At 41.3% G+C, this 24,160-nt stretch overlaps 1 protein-coding gene and 1 pseudogene across 10 annotated transcripts in view; one reads left to right on the forward strand and one right to left on the reverse strand.

Annotated features, from left to right (window-relative positions):
- Positions 1-24,160, reverse strand: part of Bcl2l13 (BCL2 like 13) — a 94,771-nt gene continuing 70,611 nt past the window's right edge. For 9 of the 10 annotated variants that reach the window (XM_021249504.2, XM_004837599.4, XM_004837598.4 and 6 more), the window contains one exon: positions 1-2,285. In XM_021249504.2, the coding sequence (XP_021105163.1) occupies positions 1,497-2,285 (789 nt within the window). In that variant the 3' untranslated portion in view covers positions 1-1,496. Of the gene's footprint in view, positions 2,286-6,065; positions 7,853-24,160 lie in introns of those variants that run through there. The other variant, XM_087182277.1, reaches the window with a different exon arrangement.
- Positions 4,471-5,553, forward strand: LOC101712788 (mitochondrial fission factor pseudogene; annotated as a pseudogene).

A 24,160-nucleotide genomic window follows, 5' to 3' on the forward strand; every position in this document is an offset into this window, starting at 1 on the left:
TTAGTGATCAGGGTAGGTAAAGTATTTTTATTATAAATTTCAGGATCTAAAAAGTAATTTGTTACATCCACTAAGATAAATCTGAGATGACTTCTTATCAAGCTTGTGGGCCCTGCAGAGTCACTGTGCCCCTCAGCTGTGAAAGGACACAGCCCCACCCCTCCTGAGGGGTGGGATCAGCCATGCTGCCCCTCAACCGCACAGTGGCCTGGGTCCCTCCAGCTTCTTTCCCTTGGCATCTGGGCCGTGAAGAGTTCAGGTGAAGAGGCCTCCATACTGTGAAGGCCAAACTAGAACCTCACGGTAGCCTCAGACTTAAAGTTTAAGCTTTTTATTCTCACTTTAAATTTCAGTGATATTTGGGATTGATAAAATATTTATCATTTTATTTCAATGATAGCACAGTTAATATGTCCCAATTCGCTCTGTAAGTGTGAGGATGACAATCCTCATAATACCACATAATAAGAGACCCACAGAGCTGGACAACCAGTCCTGGGACAGGCCAGATACTGGAATATACTGACCCAGGGCCAGACAGCAGCACACGATCCCCGAGGTGCTGGCAAGCCAGTCACTACAGGAAAGTGGGGTGACCGTGACAAAAAGGGCTTGAAGAGGGCCCCTGGTCGGGTCACCACCCTGCCTCTAAAGACAGATGTCTCTGCAGCCAGTAACTTACAGGTTAGGGAAGCCTGGGCCTGGATTTTTGTTACTGTCTATTTAATTCTTTCAAGATTCATAAAGGCAGCATCTCTGCAAAGTGAAGCTGCAGGAAGCCTCGGGGGCTCATCGGGCATGGCAGAGGCATGGGGCAGATGAACCCTCTCGCACAGACCGCCTGGGGACATGGGGAGAAGAGCAGCACAGTGCCTGTGGGGTGGTGTGACCCAGGGACAGCGCCCTTACACTACAGGATGGTGGGGGAAGAGGAGGCAAAAGAGGAGCTGCTGCGGAACACAGGCTGTTCATCAAGACAAACTAAACCCACAGCTAAGCCTGGGAGTTTCTACCCTGGGTTTCCCAAAAGTAACCCTCTCCCTCTAAAGCAGTGGACCTCCACAGGGGGTGACTTTGCCCACAGGGGACATTTGGCAATGTCTGAGACATTTTTGGTTTCCTCACTGGGATGGGGTGCTACCAGCATCTAGTGGGCAGAGGCCAGCGACGTTGCTGACATCCTCCAGTTCACAGGAGCCTCTCTAACAGGGGAGCATTGAAACGCCAAGAAACCCTGTTCTACAGGGAGTACTTTAGTCATGATTCTGAGTCTAGCACGAGCCAAGGCCCTTGGAACTGACGATGAGATCATAGTGAATGCACTCTATCTACCACTGGCCCCAATGTGTGGGTCAGGCCACTGCTTGTTGAGCAGACATTCCCAATTCTCTCAGCGTGTTCCTTAAATGTCCAATCAGATGCTGGCACCTCAAATTCCAGCTAATACAACTAAAACCTTAGACCCTTTTCATCTTCTTTCTCTTCTGAAAAAGCCACTATTTTCTTCTCAGAGCCAGGGCGACCCCAACTGCCACTGCCAGGAGGGCCACAGCAGCAGCCCCTCCGAAGAGCAGTACAGACTTGGCCTCAGGCACGGGGAGGGCCTTTACCTCCTGGGCAGGGGGGCACTCCCTCCTGAGCCTCTCCTTCCTCACAGGAGCCTCCTTTTCCCTCAGCAGTGAAGGGGGCACCCCCTCATCCACTTCATGAGGCTCCATGGTGGCTGCTCTTACCTCTTCTTCACTGAGTTCTACGAACAGAGATGGAGCAGGGCTGACTTCCTCAACTGTGATCACTTCCGGGTCAGGTTCCCTTGTCTGCAGCAAAGAAGTGGCAGTGATGTGTGGAAGCAAGGGAGCAGGGGCTCCGGGCAAAGCCTCTTGTGGCTCCCTGGTAGGCACAGCAGAAGCAGCCCCGGCCACCTCCTCCGCACCCTCAGGGATCTCTTCTTTCTCCACATGCACAATATCAGAGTTGGAAGAGTTGTTCTCACTCTTCTCTCCAGCTCCGTTGCTATCCAAGCTTTTGACTTCTTCAGGATCCATTGCAATCTGCTGCCAGGACTCAGGGCCAAGGGACACTGGGAGGCTTTCTGTATGCCAGCTCTGGCTCGCTGACATTGAGACAGGCAGGCTTTCCGACTGCCAAGAGGTTGTAACGGTTGGCGACTCTGGGGGGCTGACTTGTCCAGAATTGTCACTGGGCAGAATGTAAATGTCATTGCTATCTTCTGCAGCGATGCCAGGATATTCCTCCTCCTCGGACTCAAGACTGAAGACAGTGCCCTAGAAGAGGAGAAGGAGAGTCACACAAAGACTGGTCAGTAATGCAACAGTGTCACCAGGGGGTCAGTGGGCAAGGAAGGCTAGGGGAGGGGGTGTGTGAAAAATGATTAAAATATATCATGTGCAGGTACAAATCTGCTAAAATGGAACTCCTTAATCTGTATAATCAATATGCACTAAAAAGAAAAAAAGTGTGAAAATAGTAGATGTCATTCTGGAAAAAAAAATCTTCCTAAACCCAAGTTCCAGGAATAAATATATTGCTTAGCCCTACATAGATTCTGATTTGAATGCATTTATTTGTAGGTCAATGCAGAGGAAGAATTTTGACAGTTGTTTTGACCAGTTGCCTTAAAACTAAAATACCAAAAGTTAATTTACAGTCAATGTAATTTATATCCAATGCAATAATTAGAAACAGCAGAGAAAACAAAGGTCAACCTTTGCTCAGGGGATTTATCACTTACTGGGGTATGAAAATAATGTCATGCCACAAAGCACTAAGTAAGAGTTCAGACAAAGATGACAAGAGAAGGCAGGAATGACAGAAAGCTTTACGGAGGCAGCGGCATTTCTACTGTATTTCTGAAGTGGGAAGACTGACAGGTAAAGCCCATGTAGAAGAGACAATGCTGACAAAAGCATGGGGCTATAAAAAAGGGGCAAGAGCAGGTAGCCCAGTTTAATTATTATATGGTTTTTAGGCACACAAAGGACTACAGAGGAATGTGAATGACAAAGCTCAGAAACAGTAGGCAATGATTTACTGAAGTCTTTGAAATACAAAATTATAATCAGAGCTCAGGTTTAAAAATTATTCTGACAGCAAATAAATACGTGAAAAAATGTTCAACATCACTGGTCATCGAGATGCAAATTAAAACAATGCTGAGATTCCATCTCGCTCCATAAAGGATGGCTGCTATCGAGAAATCAAAAGAGGGCCTGGGATTTAGCTCAGTGGTTTCACCACCTGTCTGGCAAGCACAAGGTCCCAAGTTCAATCCCTGGTTAACCCCCCCCCCCCAAAATCAAACAGTGGGGTAGCTCAGTGGCACTGTGCCTGCCTGGCTAGTACAAGGTCCTGAGTTCGATCCCTAGTACCAAAAAAAAAAGAAATCAATCAATCAATAACAAATGCTGGCGGGGCTGTGGGGAAAAGAAACCCTTTTCCACTGCTGGTGGGAGTGTAGACTGGTGCAACCACTGTGGAAATCAGTGTGGAGATTTCTCTTTTTTTCTGTTGGTATCGAGGATCGAACTCGGGTCCTTGCGCTTGTGCAGCAGGCGGCGAAACCACTGAGCTAAATCCCCGGCCCCTAAACTGTAGCTCTCTTCTTTTTCTTTTTTTGGGTACTGGGCATCCAACTTGGGACCTTGCACTTTCGAGGATGGCACCAAAATCACTGAGCTAAATCCCCGGCCCTGTGTGGAGATTTCTCAAAGAACTAAAACTAGAAGTTCCTTTTGACTCAGCTATACCTCTTCTTGGTATCTTCCCGAAAGAACTAAAAACATCATACCATAGCAATATATGCACACCCATGTTTATGGCAGCAGTTTGTAACAGCTAAATCTGGAAGCAGCCCAAATGCCCATCAACCAGTGGATGACCAGTGGATAAAGAAGATGTGTTTTTCTTATACAACGGAGTACCATAAATCCTGTCATAAAGAGGGATGGGCTTCAGACATTTATAGCTAACTGTACGGACCTTGAGACCATATTCTTAAGTGAAATCAGACACATGTTTACGTACTGCACTGTTTCTCTGGTGTGAGAAACTGAATGTGGAAATAAGGACTGAGGTGTATAATGGATGTTGGGAAATGGGAAGAAAGTGTTCAAATGGGAGGGGAACAAGGGAGGAGGGAGGGAGAAAGGAAGGGAGGGACAAGAAAAAAATGGAAACAAAGCTTTTGTACACAGGGAGGGGAGGGGGGTTAAGGGGGGGAATGAGATAAAGTAAAATAAAATTTATTTTAAAAATAAATAAACAATAGCCCGGATGTTCCGCGTCTGTCCCGGCCTTCTGTGGGCCGTTCTGCGGGTGCCTCGCCCAGGTTGCCCACTGCAGGCGCTCGGCCAACGAACGGCCTCTGAGAGCGCCCCGGGAGGCGGCGGGCGGCGGCCCTCTGCGCGACTCTGCGGAGGACCCGGGGGACACCAGTGGCTCCAAGTCCAGACCATGCACAGTGAATCCAGTTAAGGATTTAATATGAAGCACAGAAACAGATAGTGCCAACAGCAAGCGGTACTTGGTACACATTTGGTTAGTGTGGCAGCGTTTCCTTCTCCCACTGCTGCTGAGATGGCAGAAATTAGTCAAATTCAGTATGAAATGGAATACACCGAAGGCATTAGTCAGCAAATGAGGGTCCTGGAAAAATTAAAAGTAGCACCACCAAATCCTGACCTGAAACAAGTATTCCAAGAAGGACTTCCAAATGCTAGTGTGATAATGCAAGTTCCAGAGAGGATTGTTGTAGCAGGAAATAATGAAGACATTTCATTTTCAAGACCAGCAGATCCTGACCTTATTCAGTCTACTCCTTTAAAACCTCTGCCACTAAAAATACCACCTCGTGTACTTACACTAAATGAAAGACCACTAGATTTTCTGGACATAGAAAGACCTCCTCCAACCCCTCAAAATGATGAACAGATCCGTGCAGCTGGCAGGCTAAAAAGAGAGTGCTCTATGAGTGAAAATGCTGTTCGCCAAAATGGACAGCTGGTCAGAAATGATTCTATGTGTGGCATTTCAAATATAGATCCAACAGTTGAAGGAGCGGCAGATGACATGAATGTTGTAGATGCAGCTTCATTAAGACGACAGATAATCAAACTAAATAGACGTCTACAACTTCTAGAAGAGGAGAACAAAGAACCTGCTAAAAGAGAAATGGTCATGTATTCAATCACTGTTGCATTCTGGCTGCTTAACCTCAGCCCTCAAGTATATTATCTCACCTGCTGGAAATATAAAGGATTTACAAACTCTTTCTTTTTGTCTTTGCACTGTATGCCGTTTTATAGCCCATGCCCTAAACAATGTATTTCTTCCAGAAAGTAGGGAAAAGGACCTATATTTGTAGACGTAAAGGTATATTCTGTCCCCCAGCTGTATTCCCTTTAAGCTAGTTCTACAGTAACACCTTACGTAAAATTCTTTTGCATGTTTTGTAAATAGGCTCTACTTTGTTTTTTTTTTTAAAAAAAGAAATTGATTTTTCACCTCTTCAGTCTGCACAACTGATACTCTGAAAGGGAGAGAGAATGCATTGAGAATGGATTTAGAAAGGTAGCTGTAAAAGAAAAAGTGTTTCGTGCTGTTTCTCAACATTATTAAGCAGTTTTGTTAATAGACATTGTTGCACTACCTTTCAACATTAACATTTTTGAGGTTATGGTCTGGTACAGATTTAAGAAAATCAAACCACCTAATATGTCATGATCATCTGTAAAAATTAAATTAATTCCTAACAGTTTTAAAATAAATAAACAAACAAACATACAAATAAATACACAAACAAACAATAAAAATAATTCTGGAAAGGCCAGAGATGTAGCTGAGTGGCACAGCAGCTGCCTGACAAGCGAAAGGTCCTGAGTTCCATTCTGTACAGGAAAAAAAAATTATTCAGGGGCTGGGACTGTAGCTTAGTGGTACTGCACTTGCCTACCATGTATATGTGAGGCCCTGGGTTGGATCCCCAGCACTTCAAAAACACAAAACAAGGATGGGGTTGTAGCTCAGTGGTAGAGCACTTGTCTTGCCTGAGTAAGGCTCTTGGTTAGATCCCCAGTACTGCAAACAAGCATGCAAACACCAAAACTCTTGCATTATCTTCCCAGACACAGTGGTGCATATCTGTTGTCTCAGCTCCTTAGGAGATTGAGGCAGGAGGACCACAGGAGCCTAGGAAATTTGAGGTCAGCTTAGGCGATACGGCAATATTACATCTCAAAAAACCAAAACAAAAATTACTCTGATACTATCATTGGAATGGAGAGACAGTAGAAATGCAAATCTTGCTTCTTCCTTAGCAAAAGTAATAAAGACCAGTAATGTAGTCTTCGTTTCCACGTTTAACAGGACCACAGTGTACATCAGGCACTGTGGTAGGCACTGGAGCCATAAGGAAAAATGAGACTCATTTTTGGTTCTTACATAATTTACTATTCAGCTAAGAAGACTAGCATGTGAATCACTGATTTCAATATGGTACAGTAAGCTCTAAGTCATGTGAACCCAGAGGGTAAGGCATGGTAAGAAAGGCAGAAGAGAACCAATGGATCAGAATGCAGTGGAGACCAAGACCAAGATTTACAAGTAGTAGAATAATTTTGGCTGCTGGACTCCAGACGGTGTGTGTTATGGTTTGGCAGAAGGTTTATCTGCATTTTTTGTGTCCAGACTTTGCCTGAGTCTGAGATTAAGGGTGGCGGACTAATTAATCTCAAAAGAAATTTCAAGGCAGGCTAAAGCGGCCCAACAGCAGCCATGCCACTGGCTCAACATTAGCCTGCCTTGACATCTAGACACAAGCTAAAAGTCTCTGGACACGCTCTGTTCAGCTCAGCTAAGTAATAGAAAAGATGAAGACCCTGACCAGAAGCTGTGATCAGGTCTCAACCATTTACACTGGGCAAGGACTTCAGTAGCATGATTTTATTTTTGGTACTGGAGATCGAACTCGGGTCCTTGCGCTTGTGAGGCAAGTAGCATGATTTTTAATATGCAAGGATTTGAAGTAGTAATACCTCCAGGAAAATATAAATGGTTCATCCAAACTATTTGACCACTATAAAAGAAGACTTTAAATCTGAAGGAAGCCTATATTGCATTATTAACTCTACACAAAAAACTATAGCGTTAATGAGATAAACTAGAGATGTTCTAAGTAAATTAAGGAATGTATACTATCTTCATAGACTGGAACACTGAATACTGTAAAGATGTCCATGATTCCCAAATTAACCTATTATTTCAACACAATCTCCACTATAAGAACCAGCAGGTTTCTTCTTATGGCAACTGACAACCTGATTCTAAAATTCTCACAGCAATAAAAAGGGCCAGGCATTAAGCCATTCTTTGAAAAACAACAAACTTAGAAAACTCATGCTGTCAGTTATCAGGATTCATTATAAAGGTACAGTAATAGGGGGCAGGGATTTACTCAGTGGTGCCACCGCCTGCCTCCCAAACGCCTGCCTCCCAATTTCAAGGACCCAAGTTCAAGCCTCGGTACCAAAAAAAAAAAAAAAGGTAATTAAGACAGTATGGTAAGAGCTTAAAGATGGGCAATAAAATCAATTAAAATCTAGGAAATAAGCCAGGGGTGGTAGCACACACCTCTAATCCCAGCACTTGGGAGGCTGAGGCAGGAGGACTGCTGCTTCAAGGCTAGCCTGAGCTACATAGTGAGACCCTGTCTCCAAAAAAAAAGAAAAACAAATCTAGGAAATACACACATGGTCAAAGGATTTATGGCAAAATGGTTCTGCAGTACAGTGGGAAAACAGATGCTACTTAAAATATGAACACACATTAATCTGCATATATTCATATATATTAAAATATTTATATAGGCAAAAATACTAGAAAAATATACTATTGGAGTTTTTTGTTTTGTTTTTTTTTTTTGCAGTACCAGAAATGCAGTACTCAGTACTCAGGACCTTGTGCTTGTGAGGCAGGTGTGGCACCACTGAGCTAAATCCCTGGCCCTTATTGGAGTTATGGTTTTTTTTGGTACTGGGGATCAAACGGGATCAAACTCGGGTCCTTGAGCTTTCGAGGCAGGCAGCAGAACCACTGAGCTAAATCCCCAGCCTATTGGAGTTATTTTTAAGGGGCAAGATTACAAAAAAAGTGTGTACTGTATAAATTTTTTATAGTGATCATAACTTAGTAAAAAATATATTTCCATTTATTTAAAATAATGTAAATACAAACAGGGTTCTGGTACCTACTGGAACTAGAGATATGTAGGTATTTAACAATCTCAATTCAGGCTGTGAAATTATTTGAATTAGGTAAAGAGAATCTCTTGAATGTCTGAATTTCACACATGTATCCCAAAGAGGAGGGAATATAGAAATATTGTCACAAACTGGTATTCGTTTTTAGGATTGAGATTCATATTAGTAAAATTCATATGACATAAAATTCATTTTAGGGCCAGGGATTTAGCTTAGTGGTTTCACCGCCTGCTGCGCAAGCGGCAAGGACCCAAGTTCAATCCCGGGTACCAAAAAAAAATAATAATAAAATTCATTTTCGGTGTACAGCTTCTGTGGTTCTTAGTATATACACAATATTCAATCACATGAGTGTTTATGCTGAATTATAAGGGTTTTCTCTATTATTCTTAAGAATGCTAGCCAGCTAGATATTCAAATAACCAATTATTGGGTGGCGGGTGTGCTTGTAATTAGGATGAGCCTAAAGAAAAGAGGAATAAACAAGGGGTCCTAAAAAGTACTTCTGTGAGATTGAAAAGTCTGCTAATTATTAATTTTTGTGATGCTGAAAAACAAACTCAGGGCTTCCTGCATACAAGCACACACCCTACATCCCCAGACCCAATCATTAATTTTGTTTATTTGTTTTTTGAGACAGGGTCTTGCCATGTAGTTCAGGATGGCCTTGACCTCACTATGTATCCCAGGCTGGTCTTGAACTCATGGTGATCCTCATGATCCTCCTGCTTTAGCCTCCTGATTGCTGGGATTAGAGGCATGCACCCCTCCACCCGGCTCCCCCCCCACCCCGTAGTTTTATCTTTAAAAAGGTCTCCACCACTAGTGTTACTCTAGTGGTACATGCATGACTGTCCCATTGGACAGCTTGTACCACTGGTGGTATAAAAGAATCTAATCACTTTTATCAGTGTTTACTAATAAAAAATAAAAAGCCACCTGATGGGACAGTCATGCATGGACCACTGGTGGTTCAAGCTGTCCAGCAGTGAGACACATGAACTATAGCCCCGTGGTGAACGTGTTAAGTACTATACATATCTCAATATATTTATTCTTTCTTTTTTTTGGTACCAGAGATCGAACTCGGGACCTTGCGCTTATGAGGCAGGCAGCAGAACCACTGAGCTAAATCCCTGGTCTTCAATATATTTATTCTTAAATGTATCCTAATATATCTAAACATATGTTTTCTCCCTTTCTCAACATTTATTGCTACTACTCTAATGTAAGTTTATTAGTCAGATTTCCCATCACTGGGACACAATACCTGACACCCACAACTTAAAGGAGGAGAAGCAGGAGGGTCTGAAGTTTGCGCTCAGCCTTGGCAAGTGAGACCCTGTCTCACAAAAATAGAAAAAGGACTGAGGTCTGGGGATACAGCTGTGTGAAGGCCTTGGGTTGAACTCCCAGTACGAGAAAGGGGGGGTGGGTAGACAGAGAGAGAGGGGCAGACAGACAGAGACAGAGAGAGGCAGAGAAATAGAAACAGAGACACAGATACAGATAGAGAGACACAGAGAGAGAGACAGCCTAGGGACACAGACACAGAGAAAGACAGAAGGGGTGGGAGTGAAAATGAATGAGAAAAAGAAAATGAATGAGGATGAACTAGAACAGATCTAAGAATAATGAGAAGGCTTCGGGGCAGCAGAAGCATCAACAACAGCATAGTGCTGGAAAATGGCATACAGAATGCAGGCTTCCAGCTCTCCAGGATTCTTCAGCATAAGACAGGGGAAAAAAAGAGGAAGCTGACAAGTAGAAAAGATCAGGCTTGATGCTGATCCATGGAAAGTAAAATGTAACTGTCTTTCTGGATATAAAACACTGTCTCACCTCATAAAATGTCTTTTCCCCTTTGCTGAGTCTGACAAAGATCTTAGTTCTATTGAGAAATGAATTCAAATCCCTGCCCTCAACTTAGCCTCTCTTACACCATCAATATTTCAGAGCAGAAAAGATAAGTCTAAGGTGCCATCTGGCCATTAGACAAAAGCTCAGTTGAATTTTATTAAATAGAGTAGCACTAATTTAACATCTGTTCCTAATTATCTGATGCCTTCAGTTAAAAAGCAAGAGGGCAGTGGCTGGGGATTGAGCTCAGTGGTTTCACCGCCTGCTGCGCAAGCACAAGGACCCGAGTTTGATCCCCCGTACCAAAAAAAAAAAAAAAAGCAAGAGGGCAGAGTCATAAAATATTTAGAATAACATTATCCCTTCTTGAGCATATTAATGTTCCCCTAAGAAATCAAATATAAATGTTTAAAAAATATTTTTTTTTGGCACTGAAGATCGAACTCAGGACCTTGAGCTTGCCAGGCAGGCACGGAGCCACTGAGCTACATTTCCGGCCCTTTCAAATTTTTTTAATTAAACTTTATTTTATTTTATCCCATTCTTCCCTTCAAGGCCCCTCCCCTATATACAAAAGCTTTGTTTCCATTTTTTCCATTTTCACTTTTTTTGTCCCTCCCTTCCTTTCTCCCTCCCTCCTCCCTTGTTCCCCTTCCCGTTTGAACACTTTCTTCCCATTTCCCAACATCCATTATACACCGAATATAAATCTATAAAAGACTATAACACACACGCGTCTGCAGCTATAACACAACAATATTAGAGAAGCATTAGCAGAAGTAAGGTGAATCTTTCCTCTATTCCTGGAGACAGCATTTAGCCCAAATCTGTCTTACTCCTACTCTAGGTGCTCTTCGTAAGAGGGAAAGCTTTATCTTGGAGCGTACTTACTGTCCCCTGCCAGTGCTGCATTAAACCCCTAAGGCCTGTTCCTCTATTCATGTAGACACTGCTGTTCTTAACATTTGGAGGGAGCATAAAATGTTTTGCAAGTATGGAAAAGGAGGTGAGAGCTATATCTTAAAACTGAGTGTTCGTATAAAGCAGCACACCACTCTAGCAGCAATCCCTGGAGTCTATGCACAGACAACATTTAAAGAGCTCTCGTCTGGCTCCATCATAGTCTGGCTTAAATTCCATCCCTTCAGGACCACTGTGTCCAACTCTCTTTATTTCTCCTGATAGGTCTGAGTGTGGGCCGCACAAAGTATCAATAATGAGTATTTTATACAACAGAAATTTTTTTTTTTCAGACAGGGTCTTGCCATATAGCCCAGGCTGGCCTTCAACTCGCAGTGATCCTTCTGCCTTAACCTCCCCAGTGCTGAGATTACAGGTGTGTGCCACCACACCCAGTGTTCTAATTTTTTCACATATTTTAGTCATTTTCCCAACTACAGGTGCTTCTCAACTTATGACTGATAAACCCATCATAAGTTGAAAATAGCTTAAGTCAAATGTCATTTAAACATATCTAACTCACTAAACAGCTTAGCTTAGCCTAGCCTACCTTAAAGGTGCTCACAACACTTACACTAGCCTATAGTTGGACAAAATCATCTAACACAAAGCCTATTTTATACTAAAAAGTTGAGTATCTCACATAATTTATTGATGATTGTTCTAAAATTAAAAATGAATTAGTTGTATGGGTACATTTTGTTTTTGGTTTTTTTCGTACTGGGGATCAAACTCGGGTCCTTGCACTTGTGCAGCAGGCAGTGAAACCACTGAGCTAAATCCCCTGCCCTATATTTTGTATCTATACACACATTGTAGAGTCAAACTGTTAAGCCATCACAAGTTTGGGACTATATACGGATTATGCAGACTTGAAGGAGTCGCTTTGGAAGCACACTATTAAAAAGACCCGAAGGACAGCAAACATGTTTTAAACTTCTTGGTTATCCCTCAGGGAATGCATAGCATATACCAAGCAAACAGTGATGCTCAATAAATGCCTGGATGATAGAAAAGTCGGCCCCATCTTTGGATATAAAAGAAGCTCTGGGAGCTGGCATGGTGGTACATGCCTACAATCCCAGCTATGGAGGAGACTGAGGGAGGAGGATCAAAGTTTGAGTCCAGCCTGGGCAATTTCGTGAGAACCTGTTTCAAAATAAGAAATAAAAGCTGGGCATGACAGCGCATGCTGTAATCCCAACACCTCGGAGGCAGAAGCAAGAGGGACATCACGAGTTTGAGGCTAGGAGCCTGGGCTACACAGTGAGTTTAAGGCAAGCCTGAACAACAAAGCAAGATCCTGTCTCAAAAAACAAAAAATAAAACAGAAAAAGCTAGCTGTGGTGGTGTATGCCTGTAATCCTAGCACTTGGGAAGCTGAGGCAGGAGGATCCCTGTGAGTTTAAAGCCAGCCTACACTGCATAGTAAGACCCTGTCTAAAAACAAAACAGAAAGAAAAATAAAAAGAGCTAGGAATATAGCTCAGTGCTCCAGTACTGAAGGGGTGGTGGGTAGTACCAGCTCTGCACACTAGCTATTTTATTTTCTCAGGTACTGTCAGATACATCTTTATATTTCTACACACATGAATTGCATCTATGTTTTTGCTGTCCAAGATCACAAAGTGCTGGTGTTGAAAACAGAATCAAACCTGTGTCTTCTGACTCAACTCACACCGACATCCACCAAGAACACTCTCTCCCTCGATTCTGCCCACCTGACTCCGTCTCAGCACTTCTGAACTCCTAGGATTCTGTTACTCTTTGCTGTAAGACACACAGTACATACTATGTGTTTGTGCCACTCCTCCCATGCGCCTTACAGGATCCCATATGTATTTATTACATCAACTATCGTAATCTATCATGGAACACTAGTACAATGACTTTGGCACCCTGGACAAGCTGGCACAGATCTTGCCTCTAGGGGCTTCTCACTGAGACAGCCGTCATCGTCCTGCGTGACTGCTCCCTGGCATCACCCTGTGGGTGGAACTCTCTCGTGTGCAACAGAACGTGTGCCATGACTGGCTGCTCTAGACCTGCGAGTCTCTCTTGCAGACACGGAGGTTTTCCGACCTCTACTATAAACAGAGATGAAAAACACTCAGAGGACTAAGCAGGACTGAGCAGCATCAGGACTGCTTACAACCAAAGCTCAGTTCAGGATCTCAGAACCAGCTCAGACACAGAAGACTCAGAACAAAGGAGGAGCTTTTGGGTCCTAGCAGAGGTCTCTGGGTGCTCTCTCTGAGTCACTGCTCTCCAAGCTACTAAGCCAAGTCCCAAACTCATCTCCACTGTTTTCAACACAGTTTCTTCGCTTCTTTCTTTATAATTTTTTTTTTTTTTGCAGTGCCATGAAATGAACTCAGGACCTTGTGCTTGCCAGGCAGGCGCGGTGCCACTGAGCTACATCCCCAGACCCCCACTTCTTTCTTTAAAGAAGCCCTTCCTGATAAAGCTCTACTTTAGGGCACCATTTCTTTCCTCTGTATTCTGTAATACCTCCTAAAAATCTGTACTTCACGCTAGCTTTCTTGATATTTGCTTAGTTTGTACAACCAAGTAACCGGCTCCTTTCTGTTTTGGGTGTATTTAACTGCTAAGTATATAGAGAACAATCAAATTTACAGTCAGCCTTTGTGTTGAAGAGAGCAGTTTAAGGGCCGGGGATTTAGCTCAGTGGCACTGCACCTGCCTCGCAAGTACAAGGTCCTGAGTTCAATCCTGGTACCAAAAACAATAGAGAGAGAAGTTTAAGATTAATGTAAAATATCTTATAAAGAGTTTGTAATCTTGTTCTGGAGATTATGACACAGAGGGCCTCAAACTTTGCACCTAATTAGAATCATCTATGGAACTTTAAAAACTTCCTATGCTTAAGCTGCAACCCAAAACAATTAAATTAGAATCTTTAATAAGGTAGGATTCACACATTGTACCTTGCTAAATGTAAAAGGATACAACTCTATTGGTTTTTTGGGGGGTTTTTTTGGTACCAGGGATCGAACTCAGGACCTTGTGTTTACCAGGCAGGCGCAGCAACACTGAGCTACATCCCCAGCCCAGTGCAACTCTATTGTAATCAATCCACCTTCTTCTGTATCTCACCCAAAGTCCAGACATATTAACAGAGGCAGGGGAGATGGCGGAGGGTTTTTAGGGGAGATGGCAGAGGGTTTTTAGTGACTGGGAAGGCAATCGCTTTATTTGTTGATATCACAGTCACATCGGTGGTATCCTGAGTTTGGCTGATTCTTGGTAAATCACCAATAATAAGGAACGACACAGGCAAGATGAATGAAACAGTTACTGTTTACTCAAGGAACCATTTTTGTAACTTTCTTGAAAGACTGGAGGTTCAAGAATAAGGACAACTCAGTCACCAAATGCACATCAACAGTAAAGCTAAATTTTCCCATAAAGTTCTATTTAGCTGCTTTTTTGCCAGAACACAGTTCTTAGTCATGGAGACCCCTGACACCTGTTACAAAGGATGTCTGGGTCACACAGCTCAGATATTCAGAGGCTTTTCTGTTTATCCAATGATGTCTTCGAGGGGTACCACTGTGAAGGTCAGAAAAGCAGGCACATATGCAGAATGATTTCGCAAGGAGGAAGAAAAGGCAGTAAAGAAGAGCAAGCACAGTACAAATAGCACGGAGTTTGTATTTGTTCCTTATGAATTTCACTTTAGTATATTTATTTATATATATTTAGTATATTTTCTCTCTCAAAATCTCCACATGGCCGGGGATTTGGCTCAGTGGTTTCGCTGCCTGCTGCGCAAGCGCAAGGACTTGAGTTCGATCCTCAGTACCAAAAAAAAAAAACAAAAACAAAAAACCTCCACATGAGGAAGTAATAAAATGGCTCAGTGACTGCATGATCCTTCACCCTCAAATCTCTGCACTATAGTTAAAAGGAAAGGTAATGAGGCATTTCTGAAGATTACAAAGTTGTGAATGATGTTGTCCTTCATCCTGAAACTTTGGACATTTAAAAACTGGTTTAAGTCTTTCTGTTCAGTGAAGAGGAAAAAGTTGAGCAACGCTAATAAAAATACAACACTCAATAACCCAATGCTGGACACAGTAGCACACTCCTATGACCCTAGCACTGAAGAGGCTGAGGCAGGACAGAGAGTTCAAGATCAGGCTGAACTACTCAGCAAGTCCGAGGGTAGCCAGGTCTGTAAACCAAGGCCGTGTCACAAAACAAACAAAATAGCACTGGGCATTCTTAGAAACAAAAACAACAGAACAAAAAAAAGAGTCACAACAAAAAAGAATTTTAATTCTCAGAATGGAAAGTTTTAGGGCTCAAAGACAAATGAAATGGAAATTTCAGGTTTCATCACAAAGAAATAGGGGGAAAGTTAACAAACTGACACAGAATTCAATGTTATTATTCATTGTTATTATTTTTCTGGCACTGGAGATGGAATCCAGGGCTTGGTGCATGCTAAGCATTCACCCCTGTCACCTCTAATCCCCTCTTGTTCTTTTAACAGCTCAGAGGTAACAAGAACATTATCTGCTCCACATGTGGAAGACCCTTCTACCTCACCTAAGACATTAGAGCAGTAAGTTTGTCAAATCAAACCTTTGATGTTGATACAATGCTTAAAAGCCAATTCAAACTAAACAGCTTTGTTGTATGCTGCCTTACAACTTCTTTAAAAAAAATTTTTTTTTTTGAGACAGCGTCTCGCTGTGTAGTTCAAGTTGGCCTTGAACTCACTATGTAACCCAGGCTGTACTTGCACTCACAGTGATCCACCTGCCTCAGCCTCCCCAAGTGCTGGAATTACAGCCATGGGAAATCATGCTCGTCCTACAACTTATTTCTATATATATGACATATGATATTTAATGAAGATTCACTAGGAATTTGATGCTCTCTTATGTAAGAAATTTTTTTTTTTTTTCAGTTTTTTGAGGCTAGGTCTCTCTTTGTAGTTCAGGCTGGCCCTGAACTCACTATGTTGCTCAGGCTGGCCTCAAACTCACTGTGATCCTCCTGCCTCAGCCTCCCAAGTGCTGGGATTATAGACATGAAACCATGCCCAGCTTATGTGAGAAATCTTAAAAAGTGGCATATACCTATAATCCAACATTTGGGAGGCTGAGGCAGAAGGATTGCCTCAAATTCAAGGCCAGCCTGGGCTACACAGTGAATTCAAGGCCCATCTAAACTACATAGCCAGACCTTGTCTCAAAAAAAAAAACAGAGTAAGAAATCTTAAGGAAAGAACAGATGAACCATGAACTTGGGACCTTGCACTTGATCCCTGAAACTTTTATTTCTGGGGAACCAATTCATGTAAAACAAAAACATAAAAACAGCCACCCTGTTAACAATTCTGTTGTTAATAGCTTTCACTAAAAAATAAAAACCTGAAAAAAAAATTTAAAAAGAAAAAAGAAAAACCTGTTTGGGTATTAGGTTACCTAAAATTTAGCATATTCCATGAATAATATCTATAAGTAGTCTTAGACCCATTCTAACAATCTAAATTGTGTCTTTTTTATTTCCTACTATTTATTTATTTTTCTTGTGGCATTGGGGATTGAACCCAGGGCCTCACACATGCTAAGTAACATGCTCTATCACTGAGATACAGCCTCAAGCTTTTAAAAAAATTTTTTATTGGGCCAGGGATTTAGCTCAGTGGTTCCACCACTTGCCTCACAAGTGCAAGGACCCAAATTCAATCCCCGGTACCAAAATAATAATAATAGTAAATAATAAAAAATTAAAAAATTTTTATTTTGAGACAGGGTCTTGGTAGGTTGTCAGGGCTTGCTTCAAACTTGGCAATCCCCCCAGCCCAGTTCCTGAGTAGCTGGGATTACAAATACGCAGTTACTGTACCTACCTCTATACTGCTGCTAAAATACTACTTTCTATATTGTTTCTAAAATACTTGTAGTATTCGGAGTATCTATTTCTTTGGTCCCACCTATATAAAAAACATGAGTAACTTTAAGAGCCCAAAATATAAAACTCTGATCTACCATCATTAGAGTTTAAACATGCACACAAAAAAATCAGAGAACTGTCTTTTCAAAAAATAAAATAAATGAAGTAACTTGCCCCTAGTCCCTTAGCTTGCTTCAGGAATTGGATGTTAATGAGAGCAGGTAACCCTTATGTAACTTTTACTATGTGCCCCTTTTAGAGCCTTTACTTATTTAAACGTCACAACACTATGAGAGGTAAAGCTTCTTATTTCCGTGTTACAGACAAGGAGACTGAAGCAAGTACAGAGGATCAGTAATTTCCCCAATGTCATAAAGCCAGGAGTTGGGGCCACGAAGTTGGCCTCAGGATCCCTGCTTGCAGCCACCATGCTCTCCAACTGGGGCTGAGGCCACAATACCCATGCTAGTGGTTTTCTTACTGCATCATCCTACCTCTTAAGTTTACAGCCAGACGTAGACAGAACAGGTGGTTTTTTGTTTTGCTTTTTTGCTGCACTGGAGATGCACCTAGAGTTTTGTACTGAGTTAAATCCCCAGCCCCACCCCCTCCTTTTTTTAAATTTTGAGATACGGTATTGCTAAGTTGCCAAACTACCCAGCTTAGGCTTAAACTTACAATTGTCCTGTCTCAGCCTTCCAGACTGCTGGGATGACAGGCATGTTTATTCTGAAACAGGGTCTCACTAAGTTGCTAAACTGCCCAGGCTGGGTGGAACTTTAAACCCTGCAGCCTCAGCTTCTTGGACTGCTGGGATTACAGATGTGCACCACCACGTGCATGCAGCTCAAGGTTGGCTGTTCTAACATAGAATGAGAAGCATCAAGTCAGTGAAGAGACAACAATTAATTTTGTTCAAAATACCTAACTATTTTGGCAGACATTAGCTGACATTTCCCAATAATCTTTTATGTAATCTAAAGCTAAATCCCTCCTAGTAAGTACTGAGTTTAGTACATTGCAGCCGACTTGAACTGCCCTTCCCAGGAGACATATCATCCCCACCACAGCAAGACACCCTCAGGAAATGAAAAAGTGAGAAAGAGGAGGAGGACCCGAGATGAATCAGAATAACAGCATGCCAATTAATCTGTGCCCTGACTGGACTGGAGGGCGAATAAAAGTCAGAATCAAGGGAGATGTCCATCAGATTTAGGAGGGGGAGAAAATACACACTCTTAGAGATACAACACCCAAAACTTCCCGTTTGTAAAAACAGATCATTTTCAGAAAACATGTCGTATCACTGTCTTTGTGAGGTAGAGAGCCACTCCTCCTTTTTCATAGTTGATGGAATTGAAGCTCCAAAAAGGAAAATGAATTCCCCCGCAAAACACAGGACTAGTATTTGGCAGAGCTGAGACCATAAATAAATCTTGTGATTTCCAATCATGTTCTCAATGGATCATTCTCTGGCCAAAAGGCAGAGTGAAGAAAAAACAAGGTAGAAAGAAAAAATTCAGAACTCTCTATCTTGCCAATCTAATACTGGTTCAGATAGTAATAAAAAGCAGAGGCTGGGGATTTAGCTCAGTGGTTCTGCCATTTGCCTTGCAGGCACAAGGTCCCAAGTTCAATCCCTGGTACAAAAAAAAAAAAAAAAAAGTTGTATTCCAGCTCCAGCTTGGCAAAGCTGATAATTTTTTTTTTTTCTCATCTTCAGATTTAAACAGAATGACAGAATGACAGTTTTATACTGCAAAAGCAAAGCACAACACTCATCATATTCATTATCAGCTGTGTACACTACCTCCCAAAATGAAAATATAGCCGAGGACTTAGCTCAGTGGTTTCACTGCCTGCTGCACAAGCACAAGGACCCGAGTTCAATCCCCAGTACCAACAAAAAAAAAAAAAGAAAAAGAAAATATAAAACAGTAAACTGCACCTATGATTTTATATATATATACTTATAAAATATACATACATTTTAGACATTTTCAAATAAATCTTCATGACTATCTCTAAAAAATTTATAGCACAAATACTGAAGGAATGAAAGTCAGATAAAAAACAAATTTCCCACAAAGTTTGTGATACAGCTTAATTTCCCTTTAGTCACAAGTAAAATGATTATAAAAGCTAAACACTTTGCATATCTAATTATCTGCTTAATGGCAAAAGCTGCGGAATTTGTTCAACAGAAAAATACTGAAGATCAGTATATCACTTATGTTAAATATCTGCCTATGGTTTGAGTAGCAAATGAGCTCCACATGACAGCTGAGTTTTAAAACGGGTACTGCAAGCTCCCAGAGATGTACCGTACCCTTAGCTGCTAATTATATTTAAGATGTGCATTCCTAACTGAATCAATATTTTAAATTGCATCTAAATTCACTACTGCTTTCTCACTTCACTTTGAACATGTCTCTCTTTTTTTTTGTCCCGGGGATGGAACTCAGGACCTTGCCCTTGTGAGGCAGGAGCGGTGCCACCGAGCTAAATCGCGGCCCAACATGTCTGCCTTACACATCTAAAGTGCCGTACTGTTATTTATGCTTATTCTCTTTAACCAGGTCTGAGCCCAAAAGGACCTACATTTTATTCAGCTTTGTGTATCAGGAATTAGCACAGTGGCTAGCACAGCACACTCAGTCAATCAAGGCTACTGGATCTAAAATTCATGTTGGAAAGGTTTTAAAACAGCATTATAAATATTACCTACCAATCTTCAGAAAATGCTTACAAAATGGGCAGATACTATTAGTAATTCCATTAGAGCTTACAGATAATCTGAAGAACATATGGGGCAGACAGACAAAAATAAACACTAGTAAACCATTCTGCTTATTAAGGAAAATGAAGAGAAGGAACCTGAGCAGGGCTGGGCACAGTCACACGTGCCTATATTCCCAGGTACCTGGGAGGTCAAGGTGGGAGGATCGATCACTTGAGCCTTACTGCTCCACAAAATGGAGCTGCAACTTTGATATAACAACACACAGACACTTAGAGGGTATAGAGAAATAGTTTACCCTCATACTACAGCAAACATCAGTAATTACGAGTGTCTTGATGCAGAATAAGAATCTTTCATACCTAAAGAAGCTGAAGCCAGGGGTGTTGGTGCACATCTGTAATCCCAGCACTCAGGAAGCTGAGGCAGGAAGATCCTCAGTTTGAGGCTAGCCTGGGCTACACAGCAAATTCTAGGTCTGGCTAGACTATGTAATGAGACCTCATCTCAAAAAAAAAAAAAAATTGTAACTATATGATCAAGTCTAAGTTTGATGAATAATGCAAGCCATTTGGTTTTTTTTTTTGGTTTTTTGGGTGTTTTTGGTACTGGGGATCGAACTCGGGTCCTTGCGCTTGCAAGGCAGGCAGCAGAACCACTGAGCTAAATCCCCAGCCCTATTTGTTTGTTTTTAATTCCTCAGCTTGAAGTGGCTTTAACTTCAAACTGGTCATGTGACAACTAAATCTAAGTAAATGTTCTTCTCAACACAGTACAAAGGAAAAAACACCCCTATGTATTAAGTGAAAAACTATCACAAAGTATAGGTCACAGAAAAAGCAAAATTATCTGCAGAGCTACAAAATGAGTTTATCCTAGTCACTTCAGCTAATAATTCAGAGAGTAAAACAGTGCTTCTCTCTCTGCAAACCTATATGCCTAAAGGTTGCCTGTCCTAACCAACTACAGGCAGCTACCTTCCTCATCAGCACACCACAGGGGCCAGCACGGCCCCCATTCTCACAGATTTCTAAAGCTAGTTCCACCCTGAGAGTTAGGTAATTTGTTTCACCCTGATGTCCTATTCAAGTGGCCAAAGACAAACATATTCCTGGTGGAAATTATGTAACAGACAAGCCACATCCTGTAATCAAATGAGTCTCTTCTGAAATGATTTTAAGAGCTGTCCATGCAGTGTTTAACACCAAGTGATCTTAAAGTCATCCATGCTGACACCTTGTATTGGATGATATATTTGCACCAATCAGCAAAAACAGAGTACCTTAGTTTTAAAGGAAGCAAGTGGACAGCTTAGTTCTAAAAATGTGGAAGACAGGCTGGGCATTCAAAATAGACTTTAAATGTTAAATAAAAAGGGCTGGGGGTGTAGCTCAGTGCAAAGGCCCTGGTTCAATCCTCAGTACTTGGGGATAGGGTATTCAACTCATATACCATATGTTTTCCTGCCTTATTTTTTTTTCATAATTCATATCACTAGCTGATACATTACAAATCTTAACTGCTTATCTACTTCCATTAAAATATAAACTCCTATGTGTCAAGGACTTTCTCTGTTCACAGCAGGAGGCTGAGGCAGAAGGATCACAAATTTCAGCTCAATCTGGGCAATTTAAGAGACTTAGCAAACATGCTGCCTCAAATTTTTAAAAAAATTTAAGAGGGCTAGGGGCTGGGGATTTAGCTCAGTGGTTCCGCTGCTGTCGGGAGCAATGCTACATAATTTTAGGATAAAATCATTTGGTTAGCCTAGTTCTCCTGTCTACAGCCCAGCAATTCCATATCAAAAAATTCCATAGCTGGGCTGTAGATAAGAGAACTAGGCTAACCAAATGATTTTACCCTAAAATTATGTACCATTGCTCCCAACACGCCACCTGCCTCGCAGGCGCAAGGTCCCGAGTTCAATTCCCGGTACCAAAAAAAATTTTAAAGGGCTAAGAGATGTAGCTCAATGTGAATGCCCCAGGTTCAAACTGTAGTAAGGCAAAAACAACAAGAACAAAAAAAGAACAATGTAATGTAGGGTGAGATGGAGAAGTTGAAGGGAGGGTAGGGGAAGGGGGAAAAATAAGAACAAAGAGAGTATGTAAAGGTGCACATCTCCAATGATGAATGTCATTATGTTGTACACACCTAAATTGTACCAATAAAAGGATATACCAAAAAAAGTATTGTATAAGTCCTATATAAAAGAAATTTCAGAGCATTTGAGGGTCTTTAAAAACATTCATTATATATGAAGGTATATATTGTGTGGATAAACTAAAAGACTCAATTTCATAAGATGTTATCCTGAAAATCATAGGTTCAATACAATTCTGAACAAAATTTCTAGAGTTTGGAAACAAAATTCTAAGCTTGATACTGAAAAAAATAACCTTTATATTGAAGTTACAATATTTTTGAATGATAAGAAAATGAAAAAAAAATTAATATTTTAAAGCAAAAAGTTATAGTAGGGCCGGGGATTTAGCTCAGTGGTTCCGGCACCTGCCATGCAAGCCCAAGGTCCCGAGTTCGATCCCTGGTACCAAAAAAAAAAAAGTAATATTGCAATATTTCAAATAAATATGAACACACGGAAACTTGAATTATGGCAGAACTTGCCCTATTAGTCAAGGAGAGACTAATAAATAAATGGTGTTGGGACACCAAATAATCTATAAACTAGACCCCTACACCTTAAACCATATGAAAAATTCTAGATAGATTAAAATGAAAGAAAGCAAAGTTATAAAGCTGTAAAATTAGTATGTGTGAGACCCAGAATTCAATTCTCACTGCTTCAAAAAAAAAAGTATATAAGGTAATATAAAAGACTGTATTTATGACCTTGGAGTATAAAAGTTTTCTTAAGAAAAAAGGCAGCTAGGCCTGATAACACATGCCTATAAATCCCAGCTATTCAAGAGGCTGGAGCAGAAGCATCACAAGTTTGAGGCTGTCTGGATAACTTAGTGAGAACCTGTCTTAAAATAAAATGAAAAAAAGGGCTGGGGTGTAGCTTATGGAAGAATACTTGCCTAGCATGCATGAAGCCCTGGGTGCCATCCCCAGTGACACACACAAAAACAAGATGGGGAGGTGGGGCGAAGGGAAGAAGAGGAGGAGAAAGAGAACATAAACCACAGAGATTTGGGCTGGCAGTTTAGCTCATGCTAAGTACTGCACAAACTCAGCATACTCAAGCCCTTAATTCAATGCCCTGAACCAGAATAAAAGAATTGATAAATTATATGGAAATTTGTAAGTTCTAATCAAGGACAACCTAAAATGATTAAGTCATAAATGTATAATAAAACTGATAAAAAATTAATTTAAAAATATAAAGAAAACTATTCAACTGAGGTGGGGAAACAACTTGAAGCCAAGGTAGTTTAAAGAAGAAATACTAAGGGCTTATAAACATGAAGAGAGGCTAAAGGTCCTTAGTGCTCACAGAAATGCAAATCCATGAGCTATTTTTTTTAACCACGATTAATGAAAACTTAAATCTTTACATACAACGTGGTAAACAGGACACGGTGGCACACGTGTATAATCTCAGTGCTCAGGAGGCTGAGGCAGGAAGATCGCCACAAGTTTGAGGCCAGCCTGGGCTACATAGTGAGTTCAAGACTAGCTTGAATTATGTTGGGAGTCCCTGTCTCAAAAACCAAAGAGCAAAACAAAACAGTGAAAAGTGGTATCCTAGATTAGATTCAAAACAGAAGATTATTACTGGAAAATGGGTGAAATCTATATAAACTCTGGACTTTAAGGTAATATACAAATACTAATCTCTTTGTGCTCGCTTTGGCAGCACATACACAAATATTAATCTCTTAGTTTTGACAAATGGACCACTGTTATACAAGATGCTACACTAGAGGAGTGATGGCGAACCTTTTAGAGTTTTCAATGATAACAAACAGCTCGCTGCAGCATGCATGCTATAGGTTTGTCACCATTGCACTAAGGGAACTGGGTAATAGCACATGGGAACTCTTTAATTTTTGCAACTCTTTTGTACATTCAGGATTATCCCAAAACAGTGCTGGTAGTATCATGGTGAGCACAGCTGCATTCCAAAATTATCCTAAAGTCAGTCAGTTAGTTAGTTAGTACTGGGAAGTGAACCTAGGGCCTAAGGTATGCCAAGCAAGTGCTCTAGCACTGCATTATTTCCCTAGCCATTTTTCTTTTTTTGTTTTGTTTTTTTTATTTTTGAGACAGGGTCTTCACTATGTAGTTCATGCTGGCTCTGAACTTACTATGTAGCTCAGGCTGGCCTCAAACTCACAACGATCCTCCTATCTCAGCCTCCCGAGTGTTGGGATTATATAGGTGCACACCATGCCTGGCCTTATTTTTTGAGTCAGGATCTTGCTAA

The sequence above is a fragment of the Heterocephalus glaber genome, unplaced genomic scaffold, assembly GCF_053883595.1.
Source record: "Heterocephalus glaber isolate CG9 unplaced genomic scaffold, H.glaber_assembly_v1.0 deba00000281, whole genome shotgun sequence".
Lineage (NCBI taxonomy): Eukaryota > Metazoa > Chordata > Mammalia > Rodentia > Bathyergidae > Heterocephalus > Heterocephalus glaber.